The sequence below is a fragment of the Phytophthora ramorum genome, assembly GCF_020800215.1.
Source record: "Phytophthora ramorum isolate Pr-102 chromosome Unknown Phyram_PR-102_s0005, whole genome shotgun sequence".
Classification (NCBI taxonomy): Eukaryota; Oomycota; class Peronosporomycetes; order Peronosporales; family Peronosporaceae; genus Phytophthora; species Phytophthora ramorum.
The window spans coordinates 3,202,752-3,215,348 of NW_027150651.1; the positions used below are offsets into that span (position 1 = coordinate 3,202,752).

Genomic DNA, 12,597 nt, shown 5'->3' on the forward strand with positions numbered 1-12,597 from the left:
TTTCGCCTAGTTTTTGGTCCGCTGCGTCGATTTTCACCTTCGACCCGATTCTTCAAGAAAAACGCCGATCATTTCTCAATTTTCAGCAAGAGAAGTACCTGCAAAGATGGCGACTAGTGACCCGCAAGAGCTCGAGAAGCTGCAGGAGCAGATCCACAAGGGCACGGAGGAGACCAAGACGTATCTGGCCACGGTACGCCGTCCGAAACCCCGTCTCAAGCGCCACAACTGACCCCTTTCTCTCTCTCTTTGTGTGCTCCAGCTCAAGGCCAAGTTGGCCGAGTACGACGCACAGTTCAGCGTGTCCGAGACGGCCAGCTCCTACTTGCAGGCGGCCATCGAACGCACGCACAAGTCGGTGGACGAGCTGAAAGAGCTGGGCGAGTCCCTCAAGGAAAAGTCCAAGAGCTCATCAGCGCCCGTCGTGGACGTGGCCAAGGCCTCGTTCAGCAAAGTTCAGACGGCGCTGGACGGCCTCAAGGAGCGGGGCCGCAGCTACGACGACAAGTTCCGCGCCAGCGTCACTAGCTCCGTGCACTCGGTCAAGGGCGGCGTGTCAGCGGCCTCGAGCTCCGTGTCCACGTCCATTGAGTACATTGTCGTGGCCACGCGCGAGCGCAGCAGCTCGAGCTTGGAGCAACTCAAGGACACGCTCTTCAGTGCCGGCTATGGCGCCTACGTGGTCGCTGGCGGCGTCGTAGGTAAGGCCGAGGAGCTCGACGGCCGCTACGGCGTCGTGGGCACGGTCTCCGGTGTCGTGGGGGCGGTGGCCGGCAAAGTGTCGGATCTGGACCGCGCCCTGGGTGTTTCAGCCACGGCCATGAAGGTAGACGAGAAGGTAACGGGCGGCATTGGCACAGACCTCGTGAACAAGGGCGTCGGACTCGTCAACAGCTCGGTGGAGTACGTGACGGGCGCGCTGCAGCAGGCCAAGATGGCGGCCACGGAGGAGTCGAAGGAGAAGGCGCCCAAGACCATCGAGGACGCTACGGAAGTGACCAAGACGCTCCCGAAGGACGCGTAAACTCTTTTTGCCCTGACACCAGGTAGGCGCACGCCGTCATCCCCCTCACTGGCAGCCTGCCACTAAATATATCGATGCATTAGTTCCGCAGCAATGGTCCGGCCAGCTCTCCAACACGTGCACTAATGGTGCTGCTGGTGGAATTGACAATTTTGGCGTCTTGAGGTGGTTCAACCGCCGGCTATATATGGGCAGCGGACATAGGCACGCCCGTTGCCGTCTAGCGATAGAATTTGTGGACCTGTAACGCAGGTAGGCAGCACGTCAAGTCACTTAGGAGACGAGAGCACCCGCATCGTCGTTGGAGACTCGAAGCTGTCGAGATTTCTTGCTCTCTACCTCGTGATTCTTCGTCGCGATCGAAGGGCCCGGTCGCCCTCGTGCATGTTTCCACCGAGTCATCTTTCTCTTGGACCCTGAAGAGGAAGAGCAGAGCTTCCAGCATCGTCCCGATACAGCCGTCCATGCGGACCACGATGCACTCGCCTCACAAATGGAAGCGGCCGGTAGTACAGGATCTACTGCGGCGATTCGCCAAACGATTGAGAAGAACTATCAAGCGGAGGATGAAGGGAGAAAGCAGACGGCAATGGATCGAGAGAAATTTACATGACTCCGAAGTCGGCATTTTTCTAGACCTTGTACAGTGTCTGCTGAGGTGAGGGCACCATTGATACAGTCGTGACTACCGTGCTACTTCTAACTTTGTGGATTTGTCGTGCAGTTCAATAATGGTGCTTTCCATTATGAAGTTAAACTGGAAGAACCCCAACACCAATTTCACTACTGGGTACCTCGTGATTGACACAATTAATCTCTTGGCGACGTTAGGCGATCTCGGTCTAAGGTATGTTTGGCGACGCCTGATACTAGTTTTATTTTCTTGTACCAACTTCTATGCTGCTTGTGAACTGTTGATGACGGTAGATTTTATTCAGCAAGCAATCGCAGAAGTTTCTTGTTTCACTGGCTGTCGGTAGTGGAGATGAACTGTGTTCTGCCACTCCTGGTGGAGTTTGTTACGGGGACTACAAATACGGCGCCAAGTACCTATGCATTTCGCTTACTCATGATGCTACGAGTGACGCGATTACTGCAGTTTTATCGGCTTTTACGTCTTGCGAAGACAGCTAAAGTGCGGCAAGGTCTACTGATCTGCTTGACTATCGCATCCATTATTATATGCGGAGCCATCTTTATGCAGGTAAGGCGCTTTATGCCGATGTGAACCCATTGGAAATGCTGATGCTGATGGCTTTCGTAGACTATCGAGTATTGCGACCCAGCATTCAAGACGACACAGATCTCAGGCGAGAATTGCCAGGACATGACATTCTTAGACTCCATTTATTTCGTATGTATCACTATTGCAACAGTCGGGTACGGAGTGTATATTCCAGATAAGGCACTGGTGGCCAGGCACTAATTGCTGACTCTGGTGTGTAGGTTTGGAGACGTCGCGCCAAAATCAAGTTTAGGCAAGGCATTCGATGTCGGGCTAATCTTTTTTGCTGGTGGGTTGATCCCTATGCAGATCAGCGGGTATTCCTACATACTCAGTCGCGAGGTACGTGTTCACAGTAAGCGTACCCCTGCTTCTCAATCTGACTCAATTGTTATAGACGGCATTTGATAAAAAATACGAGCCAGATAGGAGTACACAGCACGTATTGCTCTGTGGCGAAGTGGAGAACGGTGCTCTGCTTTTCTTTCTGCACAACTGGCTACACAAAGATGAAGAGCGTCGAACTCGCCGAAAGGTAGTCATCCTTGCGCCCACCTTGCCGTCTAATGACTTAAGGAGAGTTCTCCTCCACCCAGACTACGAACAGCGAGTGATTTACCTTCAAGGTTCTGCCATGGTTGGTGCGGATCTTCAACGTGCCGCAGCTCCAACTGCAGACTTTTGCTTTGTCATGGTGAAAAAACACAGTGGGGCACTGGACCAAAACGATACGGCTGCCAACCTCATCACGTGCTCGGTTCGCAAAAACAACCGACATGGTACGGACGATCTCGCTTTCTTGTCGTCTTTATTATGTACTGGTGGGCTAACGAAGAGCTTGTCAATGTTAACAGCTCCCCTTCACGTCCAAGTTTCCAAGTTCGACAACACCCGCCACTTTCACATTTCTGGAGCCACTGCTGTGCTTTGCTTGGAGCAGCTCAAGTTGTCATTTTTTGGAAAATGCTTGTGGATTAAAGGATTCAATCCTTTCCTTGGAAATCTCATCCAAAAATTTACCCATACGGAGGAGTGCAGGTACGCTTCTCGAATGTTAGACGCTTCTAGGACAACTGGGGACTCACTGTACTGTGTATCGATTTTGCTGCATTAAGAGGATATTGGCTGTCGGACTACCTCTCAGGATGTGAACAGAAAATATGTGAGGCCGCCCTACCTCCATTTCTTTTGAGTATGTCTTCGTACGTCGCCCTTGCGGTGTTGCTGTATCGCGAATTTGGCGTTCCAGTCGTTGGCCTTCGAACCATCGAAGACACAACCACCGTTTATCCTGTTGACGAGCAGCTCTCAGATGCAAATTTCTTAAGTGTCTTCTTCATCAGCCGAGGCAACGACGTCGCGAACAAAATCGAGAAGCTGACCCCTGCTGTTTTCGCGCGACATCCTGACATTGCCCCCGCATCGATGGGTGTGAGTGCTAATCGCAACATCAGAACCGTGGCAACCCTACTGACTGCCGCGATCGAACACAAGATACCTTTTGGAAGGCGGGTGTCCGTGGGATTCGGTCGAGATCGGCGAACCAGCTCAACCCCAGATAAGGTGATTGCAAGAGTGAATACGAAGCAACTGGCATCTACTAAAAGCTTTCGCATGAGTGTGTTTTCCACTCGCGCATTGGACAAGATTGCCCCCGTGGACAGAGAGGAAGATGAGCAGAGTGAGCCTGTGTTTGGAAGTGAAGACAACCCAACGCTAAATCCTCTTGAAGATAACCGCCTGGATGCTCGGCGCTTCTCTCCAAGTCACATGGATTCCGCCCATATCACACCAGATGAGAATTATTCGTTGGGAAACCCTTCCGACACGCCAGTAGCGTCCGAGCACAGACTCCCGAGGCCTTCGATACCAGTCATTGCCTTGACTCCTGCCGAGCTTATATTAAAGGCTACAAGTCCACGTGGTCGTAAGAAAGACCCGGTCATCAAGCCCTTATCAAGTCGAATGCCGCTAAGTGCTCGGAGTGCCAGGAGTGCTAGGGAGCGAAGTACGCACAGCAGCATCACGGAATCTTCGTCGAGCAAGCAGCCAAGTGACAAGGCCACATCCGGTCAAACACCAGGACCAACACCAAGTCCCAGTGTTGGAGACCCCCACGTACCTGTATCTCGAGAACCAGCGGCAACCAACCACACCACTTCAAACAGTGACTCCAGTCCTCTAGTCGGCCCGCCGCTTAGTGAAATCTTAGCAGCTCAGCAATTCGCTGAACGATTCGCCGAACAAGAAGACGAATATCACGTCAGAGACTGGCAGCCTGCTCCGCTACAGCGACCGTCAGTAGCTGCCAGCGGGAACCTGAAATCGCGCGTCCGGCATTTCTCTCTGTGTTTCCGTCGTGACCCACCTCCAATCACACTGAGCAATCACTACGTGATCTGCGGAACGCCTAGTAACTACGAAGATTTTATCTCCAACCTGTCGGATCTGAACGAGCAAGTGTCTGGTCTGGTATTCATCACGCAGCGAAACTTGACGGAGAAGGATCTCATGGCCCATCGCCTGCATGAACGCCTGTATTTCGTGCGCGGCTCGCCGCTTAGTATGCATGTCTTTCACATGGCGCGGATGTTTCACGCGCGCAGTATTTTAATTATGTCGTACTGTGGAATAGAGGATACTAGCAGCCTGGATGCTGAGAACGACCAAGAGACCATGGACGAGAACATGGCAGATGTCGACGCTATCACCACGCATCGATTCATCAGCGAAGCGCTGCAGAACGAAGTCTCTCGGCTGCAAATCAATGGTATCAATGAGACGAGGACCATGCCTTTCATCGTCGCCGAGATGATTCGCCCGAGCAACGTCAAGTTTCTCATCGACAGGAGCGATTCTTTATTCGACGGAAAGGCTGCGGCGAACGATTCACGCCAACGCGACCTGCTCAAAGACGTCAAGTTTCTCGACAGCTCGTTCTTCAGTCCACTGTTCACAGCAGGGCACATTTACTTCTCCAATTTCATGGACGCGCTGATGGGGTCTTGCTCAAACCAGCAACTCATGATCGAGATGGTGACCCAACTTGTGATCAGTGGTAATATGAGCATGAAGATGCCAAACCGAGTGCAGAGATCACGGCATCGACTAACACAGATTCCAGCACCGGAGCGATACCATTTTCGTCCTTATGCGCTGCTTGTGGAAGGGCTACTGCACAATGAGGTACTGTTGCTTTTGCCTGCTCAACGATCCTTTTGGTGAATGTCCTGCTTATCAGCTGTTTGTTGTGTGATAGGATACCATGACGTTGGGTATTTATCGGACTACGACCACTCGCACGTCCCCGCAGTTTGTACTCACGAATCCACCTGGTGACGAATTGGTCACCCCGCACGATTTACTTTTTGTCATCAAGTGAACTTACGCGCTTCCAGGTCTATCGGGCTCTGGATCAGCAAGAGATTATAGTTTTTGCAACGCAGCTACAGTGTGTGCATCGAGTCAACAGCAAATCTCCGAGTCGCTAGAACATTGCTGCTTCAAGACTATCAACTGGCTCGTAATTTCCTGCCGACGTGCTAGCGGTGACTTGGTTCACCAGATCGGGCATCCTGCGCAGCGTCAGCAACACCTCTGAAGGCACTCCTACATAACGTGGCGGATACCAATATCAAGATTAATCTGACCACTGAGCACGATCAAGACAACGGTGATCATTATTCTGGTCACAGATGCGGTACAATGAATCTTGCCGAGATGCCTACAAGCATCATTAAGGATGAAATTGGTGGATCCAAAGCAAATAGATGTCTGCTGTCATCCCCCATGCACTTACCTTGTGATAGATCCATAACGTTAACCTTGGGAAGTCCTCTTCTACTGCGTGTATTATTAGGTAGTTACCACACGGACAAGATCTTACTCAGCGGCAAGACACCGGCCTAGCAGCTCGATACAACCCCGATAGGCATGTTGGCGATTGTAGCTGCTTCGGAAGAACGACCTGCAAGAGGAAGAGAGGTGGAAGTTGTTGATGTTGAGCGACAAACTCGAGCAACAACAACGGCAGCAACAAGAAATGATTGTGGTATGGTGCAGATAGCTACAACTCTTTTCTTCTCTTAGGAGTCACGACAGGGGGTCTGGGAGATGACGTTGGTCGTGGCGGGCTCCGGCGACGCGTTTCCTCGGGACAGGTCGATAGACAACTTGGCCGTCCGGGTTTGTTTTTGCGCCAGAGTTAATCGAAGGAGTGTACTTGGGACCTTCCCAGTAGATTCGTCCGCAGCCCTGGCAAGTCCAGAATTTAGTGACGCTATTCGGGACCTTTTTGCGGAGCCGCTCCGACAACTTCTTGCGCGCGGAAGTAGCGTCGATGGGGGAGAAGGTGTCCGAGTTGCAGCGTGCGCACCGTGACGATAGAGTGTCCATCTGGTCTAGTAGCCCAAACTGAACTTTGACTTCCCGAAATTGCTTGTAACACTCATCATCCGACAACACGAAGCAGGCGCCGGCATCGCGGCGGCTTGGGAGGCCCGTATCCCGAGTTAAAATGATTCGGTTATGCTTGGCAGCATACGCTAGCATTGTGCTTTTGGGATCGTTGCTTCGAGTAGCTTTGGCATCGGCAGGATTCCAGGCGACCACATCGACGCCAATTGTACGCAGCCAACGGCCTACCTGGGTCACCATTGAGTCTACTAAAAACTTGTTTTCAAGGATTTGGGGCTCCTTGTTGGTGGCAGTGGCAAATGTTACGCCACCGTAATTGGCGTCGGACCTCGTAGGGAACGAACGCGAAGAATCGCGCGGGATCGAGATATCGCCAACCAGATTGATGCTGATCAAAGCGAAGAACGCCTTCGACTCCACCCAAATCACTTCGTCTTCCGATCCAGATCCTGCTGCCAGGTATTGTGTGCTTTGCAAGCGTGAGTCTGCGTAAACTTCAATTCGCTGAGGCTCTGCGGACTCGCTGGTAGAGCTCGGGGATATCCACACTTTATGCCCGAAGGGTGCCACCGTGCCCGGTGTAAATCCAAACACGTCGCGGCACTCGGCGGCTGTTGCCAATCGAACCTTGCGCCGCCCAACACCACAAAATCTTGCAAACTGAGCCATATCAAGCTTGCAACTGGCATCAATGCACACCACCGAGGGCGTATCTGGTACAAATAGGTGCAGAACGCTATTAGACTTGTGTAGATTCGTCGGTGCCACTCACAAAATTTGCTTACCGTCAACCAAAACGCAAATGCTGTTCACAGCCATAAAGTCGCGAGTGTCAATATCGTTCTCTGAGGTTTCCAACATCGCTGTGATCTGTTCCATTGGCAAGAACTTCAGTGCCGTATCGAAGTTCCCCTCAACTTCGTGCGCGCGGGAAGTCTTTTGCTCGTTCCACATTCGAGCGATATCGTGCGGATTCACGAGTAGTGTAGCATGGTGCACTTCGCTTTCTAAAATACACTGCGAGTGCCAGGTCTTCTGATACTCGAATCGCACGGAGACAGCTTCCAACACCTCAGCTTCGGTGAGCGAAGTTGGGTGGGTTAGATCGCCGATATTTTGACAGACTTCACTCCAGCTGAGCAAGCTGCTGTCACAGCCATCTTGGCCTTGGCTGGTAATCATTCTCATGTGAGTCTGAAATTCATTTCATGCAGAACAGCTTCATAACCTACAGCTTGGTGACAACTTGGGTGAGGCACGCTGCATCCAATGCCGCATAGTTTAGTTGTTCCGAGGAAAGTGGCCGCCGCTCCCAATCGCTGAGTTGCATTCGCTGTCAAGAGCAATAATTGAGCCACTTTAACAACCCTGTATAATGCATCCCCCGATAGCGTAGTATAGCTTACCTTGTCCAATGGTTTGCCCAGAATGCGATGGACAGATTGCGATAAGCTGGTGCCAACCGGGACGCCGGACTTGAGCACTAGTTCATTCAGCTACAGATACAACGCTGGCGTCGGTGTCGCATTGGAAGCGAAGACAAACATTAAAAGAACGTACATCCAGGAACGGCGAAACAGTAGTGAATGCTTGACGCTCCGGAAATGTTTGTTGCAGAACTTGGAAGCAGAGCATTAGGCAATGGAGACATGCATATCGCTTGGTAATATCATGTACCTTTCAAGTCCGAGTCAAAACTGAAGCCCAGTTTGAGCCACTGGGGTGACGTGAACAGCCGTAGGAGAAAGTTATCGAACAAGAAATTGTTATCCTGCACAAGGTAAATAATGAAACGAGCAGTTAGCAGCATGCTGAAGAGGACCCTCACCCCCACAAACTCACATGAAGTGCCAAGAGGTCGACGATGAACACTTGGTCTAATGTGGCTATCTGCAGGATGCTCGCCACAGCAGTCGTTGTTTTGAATCGTGATGTGATGGGTTTCCATTCTACATCCAGACCCACCACTCGTTGAGTATCATAAATTGTGGATTTTGTCTCGATTGGTAACTGGGGGTCCTGGGTACGAGCCTCGAAAAAATACTCCATCGCTTGCCTAAGAGTATCTTCCGAAGCACAAAAAATAACATTGCTGTCCTGCGGTAGCATAAGATAGGCCCCTTCAGCAATAAGTTGGTCTGAGCCCAAAGTTTCCCCAACGCGTTGAATAATCTGGGAGCTGTCAGGCTCGAATCCCGCAGCCAGCATCTTCTTGCCTAGTTGTGCCGCATGTTCTAGCTCTCCGGCAGCAAACATGTGCTTTAGCAACATTTTTTGCAGGGTGATATCATGTCCGACAAAAGTAAGCGCAAGCTGCCAACGCTGGGTGTCCATTAGTCGCATGAGACCGTCACGACTGTAGAGCACGTCTGTCATCATCCGAGTTCGGAGCACTTATGAGTACTCGTATGCATGGAACAACAATTCAGTCACACAACATCTAAAGCACGTACCGATGTCTGGGTATTGCTTCTGGAGATTGAAGGTTAACACAAACCGATGCGCCTAGCGACAAGCGACGGTTATGAGAATGATCCTAATACACACTGAGATGATAGCCCCCTCGTGTACCCGTTTGAAGTCTCGAACGTGAATTGTTTTCTCGATCAAGATGTTTGCAAGGGCTGGAACACACTCGCAAGAACTGTTAACGGGATGCGACCACAAGCAAACGACGCATGATGGCTACCTGTATCACCGTCACGCTCAAACGTTCTCACAAAAAGTTCTGCCGACGTCCAGTCTTTCGCCTGCACCATGCTCGCCACAATGCTCTCAAACGGCCAATCCACGTCAGCAAACGTCTCACACAACTTGATCAGCGCTGCGTGGCTCTTGGATGCAAGTAAATGGTCCAGTGCCTTGCGCACAAGCTCACAATCAACATCCGTGATCTGGAAAAGCCCCACCAGCTCCACCAACAGCTTGAGGTCCTACAACAAACACAGTCAGCACAGTACGGATCAGCTTGGCAACGAACACACCCAAGAACACTCCAATTATTCACGTACAACGTCCGAGTCGGCGCCCAGTCCTCTCATGCAGAATGCCCGCAGCTCCTCATTATGTCTCCCTTGCAGCAGACAGAGCTCCATCTGCTCCCTGCTTTCATCTAAGTTGACAATTTTTCTCAACGCGTTCACCGCTACAAACGCCAGTGGAACGTTGGGTTGTCGCTTTCTCGAGCCTTTCTTGCTCGTAGAGGCCTCGGGTTGGCAGGTATCAGCATCAGGGACGGCGGGCGTCGGTTCTCGAGCCAGTATCAACACAACGTGTACTGCAAAATCCCAAAAAAAGTGTGCGTTGGCTCTGATACTGAGGCACGTGAACACTTGAGCCAGCGTCGCCTCCAGCGCCAGGAACTTGTTGTTGCCACGCGTGGACTGGGAGCAGTAGAACGCCGAGTGGATGCGATGCGCCCATTGGTCAGCGACAGCAATATCGACAGCGTCGAGGTGCGCGTGGAAGAGGTCCACCAGCTCTGACGCGAGGTGCTCCTGCATCGTTGGCCTTGGGTTAACTTGTGCAGGTTCACGCTGCTCGTCACAGAATCGGTGAGTGATGGTCATGGATACGTTGAACCACGAAAAACTACTGACTTCCTTGGCTTATTACGGTCACCAGTTTATAACGGTCCACCAATCAGATCTCGTTATTTGTTTTTCAGCTGACCTCTATTTATAACAGTCAGTAATATAACGGTTATATTACATTGTTTACTCGCCATTCAATTGGCAACACCATGAGCTACGCGCGGCAAACAGCGTGCGATTGATCAGTGAGGGAGAAGGCAAGACCAATACGTGTTCATTGTTGACCCAGAACAGACAGACAGCTTCATGCACGGTACAATGATGCACCACTAAATATTGTACTTTGTGAGTAAACTACGTTAGTCGTGAACATGGGTTTTATCGGTGGTACGCTGTACCATGTACATGGGTGATTGTAATAAGCCAAGGAAGTTGGTATACCTAAGCACATACACACACGATAGGTCACCTACACAGGGCGTGACGTCTTAGAGAGCCACATGATATATCCGAGTTTGAGGGGCTTGCGTTTTGATAGGCTAAATTTCCATAGTTTATCTCTTAATTCTAATAGCTAATACTCACGTTATTTGGAAGGTATTAGTTATAAGGCGATGTTCGCCATGCGAGTACATTCGTTGCGAAGCACCTGCATATCTAAATTCGCCAGCTCATTGACAAGTCTACCCAGGACATCGACAACTGGGCCGTGTTGGGATGAGTATTGTAAACGAATAAGAGAGCTCATTGATTCATGAAGGCCCTAAAACCACACCTCCGACGTATCGTGTCGGAGAGAGCAGCGAAATTATTGATATCCCTCTACAGATTACGAGTCATTCGCATATTCTTCGAATAACACCCAAGCTCCGACATCTCCGGCACAAAATGAGCTTGAACGGTCTCACACCAGCCAACACACAAAGCGTGCTCGCGAATGCCCAGTGCGCTCGTTCTTGAAGTTCTTTGAGGAGGAGGCCGTTAGCTGGGAGTACTTGGGAATGTGCATGCAGTGCGAGAGTGCCTCGCTCATCTTGGAGACTGTAATAAACAAGTTCGGCATGTACCTTGTGTCGAAAAAGTCAGCTCTTAGCCCGACACTCGGTCATTCAGTGCTACCGACAGACAAAACCGTTTCCCCTGAACCAATTCGCTCAGGATCGAACCCGCTATACCAGAATCTGCAGAAGTACTTGAACGGTACTCCATTAAGAGCGTCGGTACCCAGGCAGCCCTCCACTGCCCGCACTTGCACCATGCGGATACTCACAGCGACTGCCAAGCTCTGTGTCGCATCCGGATCAAAAAAGCAGCAACGCTTCCCACGATACGGACAAGGTCGTGGGATCGACCCCAGCGAGGGAGGCGGGGTCCTTCTCGGTCTGTTGGCTGACAGATCGGTTGTGGGTTGTGGTAGGCGGGTCAGGTTGCTGCGCGTGGTGGCCATTGGCGTGGGAAGACGCTGCAGCGTGAGCAGAGTGTGTGGCAGCAAAAGAAGCTTCCCGTCCGGGAATTGAACCCGGGTCACCCGCGTGACAGGCGGGTATACTAACCACTATACTAACGAGAATCCGTACCCTACAACAAACACAAACAATTTCGCAAACCAAAAACCATTCTACCACGCACACAACAACCCCTACGCACGCTGCAAGCGCTTCCCACACCGCACCACACCCTTGCACACGTCTGCACTACCCACGACCACCGCCGCCGCCTTCCTGCGCAGTGTCAGCGGACACCCACCCCGACCGCTCTTTTCCACTCGCACGCGTCGACGACAGCGCCCAGGCAGCCCTCCACTGCCCGCACTTGCACCATGCGGATACTCACAGCGACTGCCAAGCTCTGTGTCGCATCCGGATCAAAAAAGCAGCAACGCTTCCCACGATACGGACAAGGTCGTGGGATCGACCCCAGCGAGGGAGGCGGGGTCCTTCTCGGTCTGTTGGCTGACAGATCGGTTGTGGGTTGTGGTAGGCGGGTCAGGTTGCTGCGCGTGGTGGCCATTGGCGTGGGAAGACGCTGCAGCGTGAGCAGAGTGTGTGGCAGCAAAAGAAGCTTCCCGTCCGGGAATTGAACCCGGGTCACCCGCGTGACAGGCGGGTATACTAACCACTATACTAACGAGAATCCGTACCCTACAACAAACACAAACAATTTCGCAAACCAAAAACCATTCTACCACGCACACAACAACCCCTACGCACGCTGCAAGCGCTTCCCACACCGCACCACACCCTTGCACACGTCTGCACTACCCACGACCACCGCCGCCGCCTTCCTGCGCAGTGTCAGCGGACACCCACCCCGACCGCTCTTTTCCACTCGCACGCGTCGACGACAGCGCCCAGGCAGCCCTCCACTGCCCGCACTTGCACCATGCGGATACTCACAGC

At 51.9% G+C, this 12,597-nt stretch overlaps 3 protein-coding genes across 3 annotated transcripts; 2 read left to right on the plus strand and 1 right to left on the minus strand.

Annotated features, from left to right (window-relative positions):
- Positions 1 to 106: 106 nt before the first annotated feature.
- Positions 107 to 1,024, plus strand: KRP23_6762 (uncharacterized protein; the record flags this gene model as incomplete). Its single annotated transcript, XM_067891991.1, has 2 exons — positions 107 to 193; positions 263 to 1,024. The coding sequence occupies 2 exons, from the start codon at positions 107 to 109 to the stop codon at positions 1,022 to 1,024; spliced, it is 849 nt and encodes a 282-aa protein (XP_067746296.1).
- A 566-nt stretch (positions 1,025 to 1,590) lies between these two features.
- KRP23_6763 (Calcium-activated potassium channel subunit alpha-1) lies at positions 1,591 to 5,631 on the plus strand (the record flags this gene model as incomplete). The annotated part of the gene is made up of 9 exons (XM_067891993.1): positions 1,591 to 1,682; positions 1,749 to 1,871; positions 1,952 to 2,228; positions 2,289 to 2,404; positions 2,471 to 2,591; positions 2,647 to 3,028; positions 3,104 to 3,287; positions 3,365 to 5,435; positions 5,509 to 5,631. The coding sequence occupies 9 exons, from the start codon at positions 1,591 to 1,593 to the stop codon at positions 5,629 to 5,631; spliced, it is 3,489 nt and encodes a 1,162-aa protein (XP_067746297.1).
- A 710-nt stretch (positions 5,632 to 6,341) lies between these two features.
- Positions 6,342 to 10,168, minus strand: KRP23_6764 (Exonuclease mut-7-like protein; the record flags this gene model as incomplete). The annotated part of the gene is made up of 11 exons (XM_067891994.1): positions 6,342 to 7,378; positions 7,451 to 7,836; positions 7,898 to 7,998; positions 8,072 to 8,161; positions 8,226 to 8,284; positions 8,343 to 8,436; positions 8,508 to 9,034; positions 9,119 to 9,170; positions 9,237 to 9,289; positions 9,355 to 9,598; positions 9,677 to 10,168. The coding sequence occupies 11 exons, from the start codon at positions 10,166 to 10,168 to the stop codon at positions 6,342 to 6,344; spliced, it is 3,135 nt and encodes a 1,044-aa protein (XP_067746298.1).
- Between the last annotated feature and the right edge of the window lie 2,429 nt (positions 10,169 to 12,597).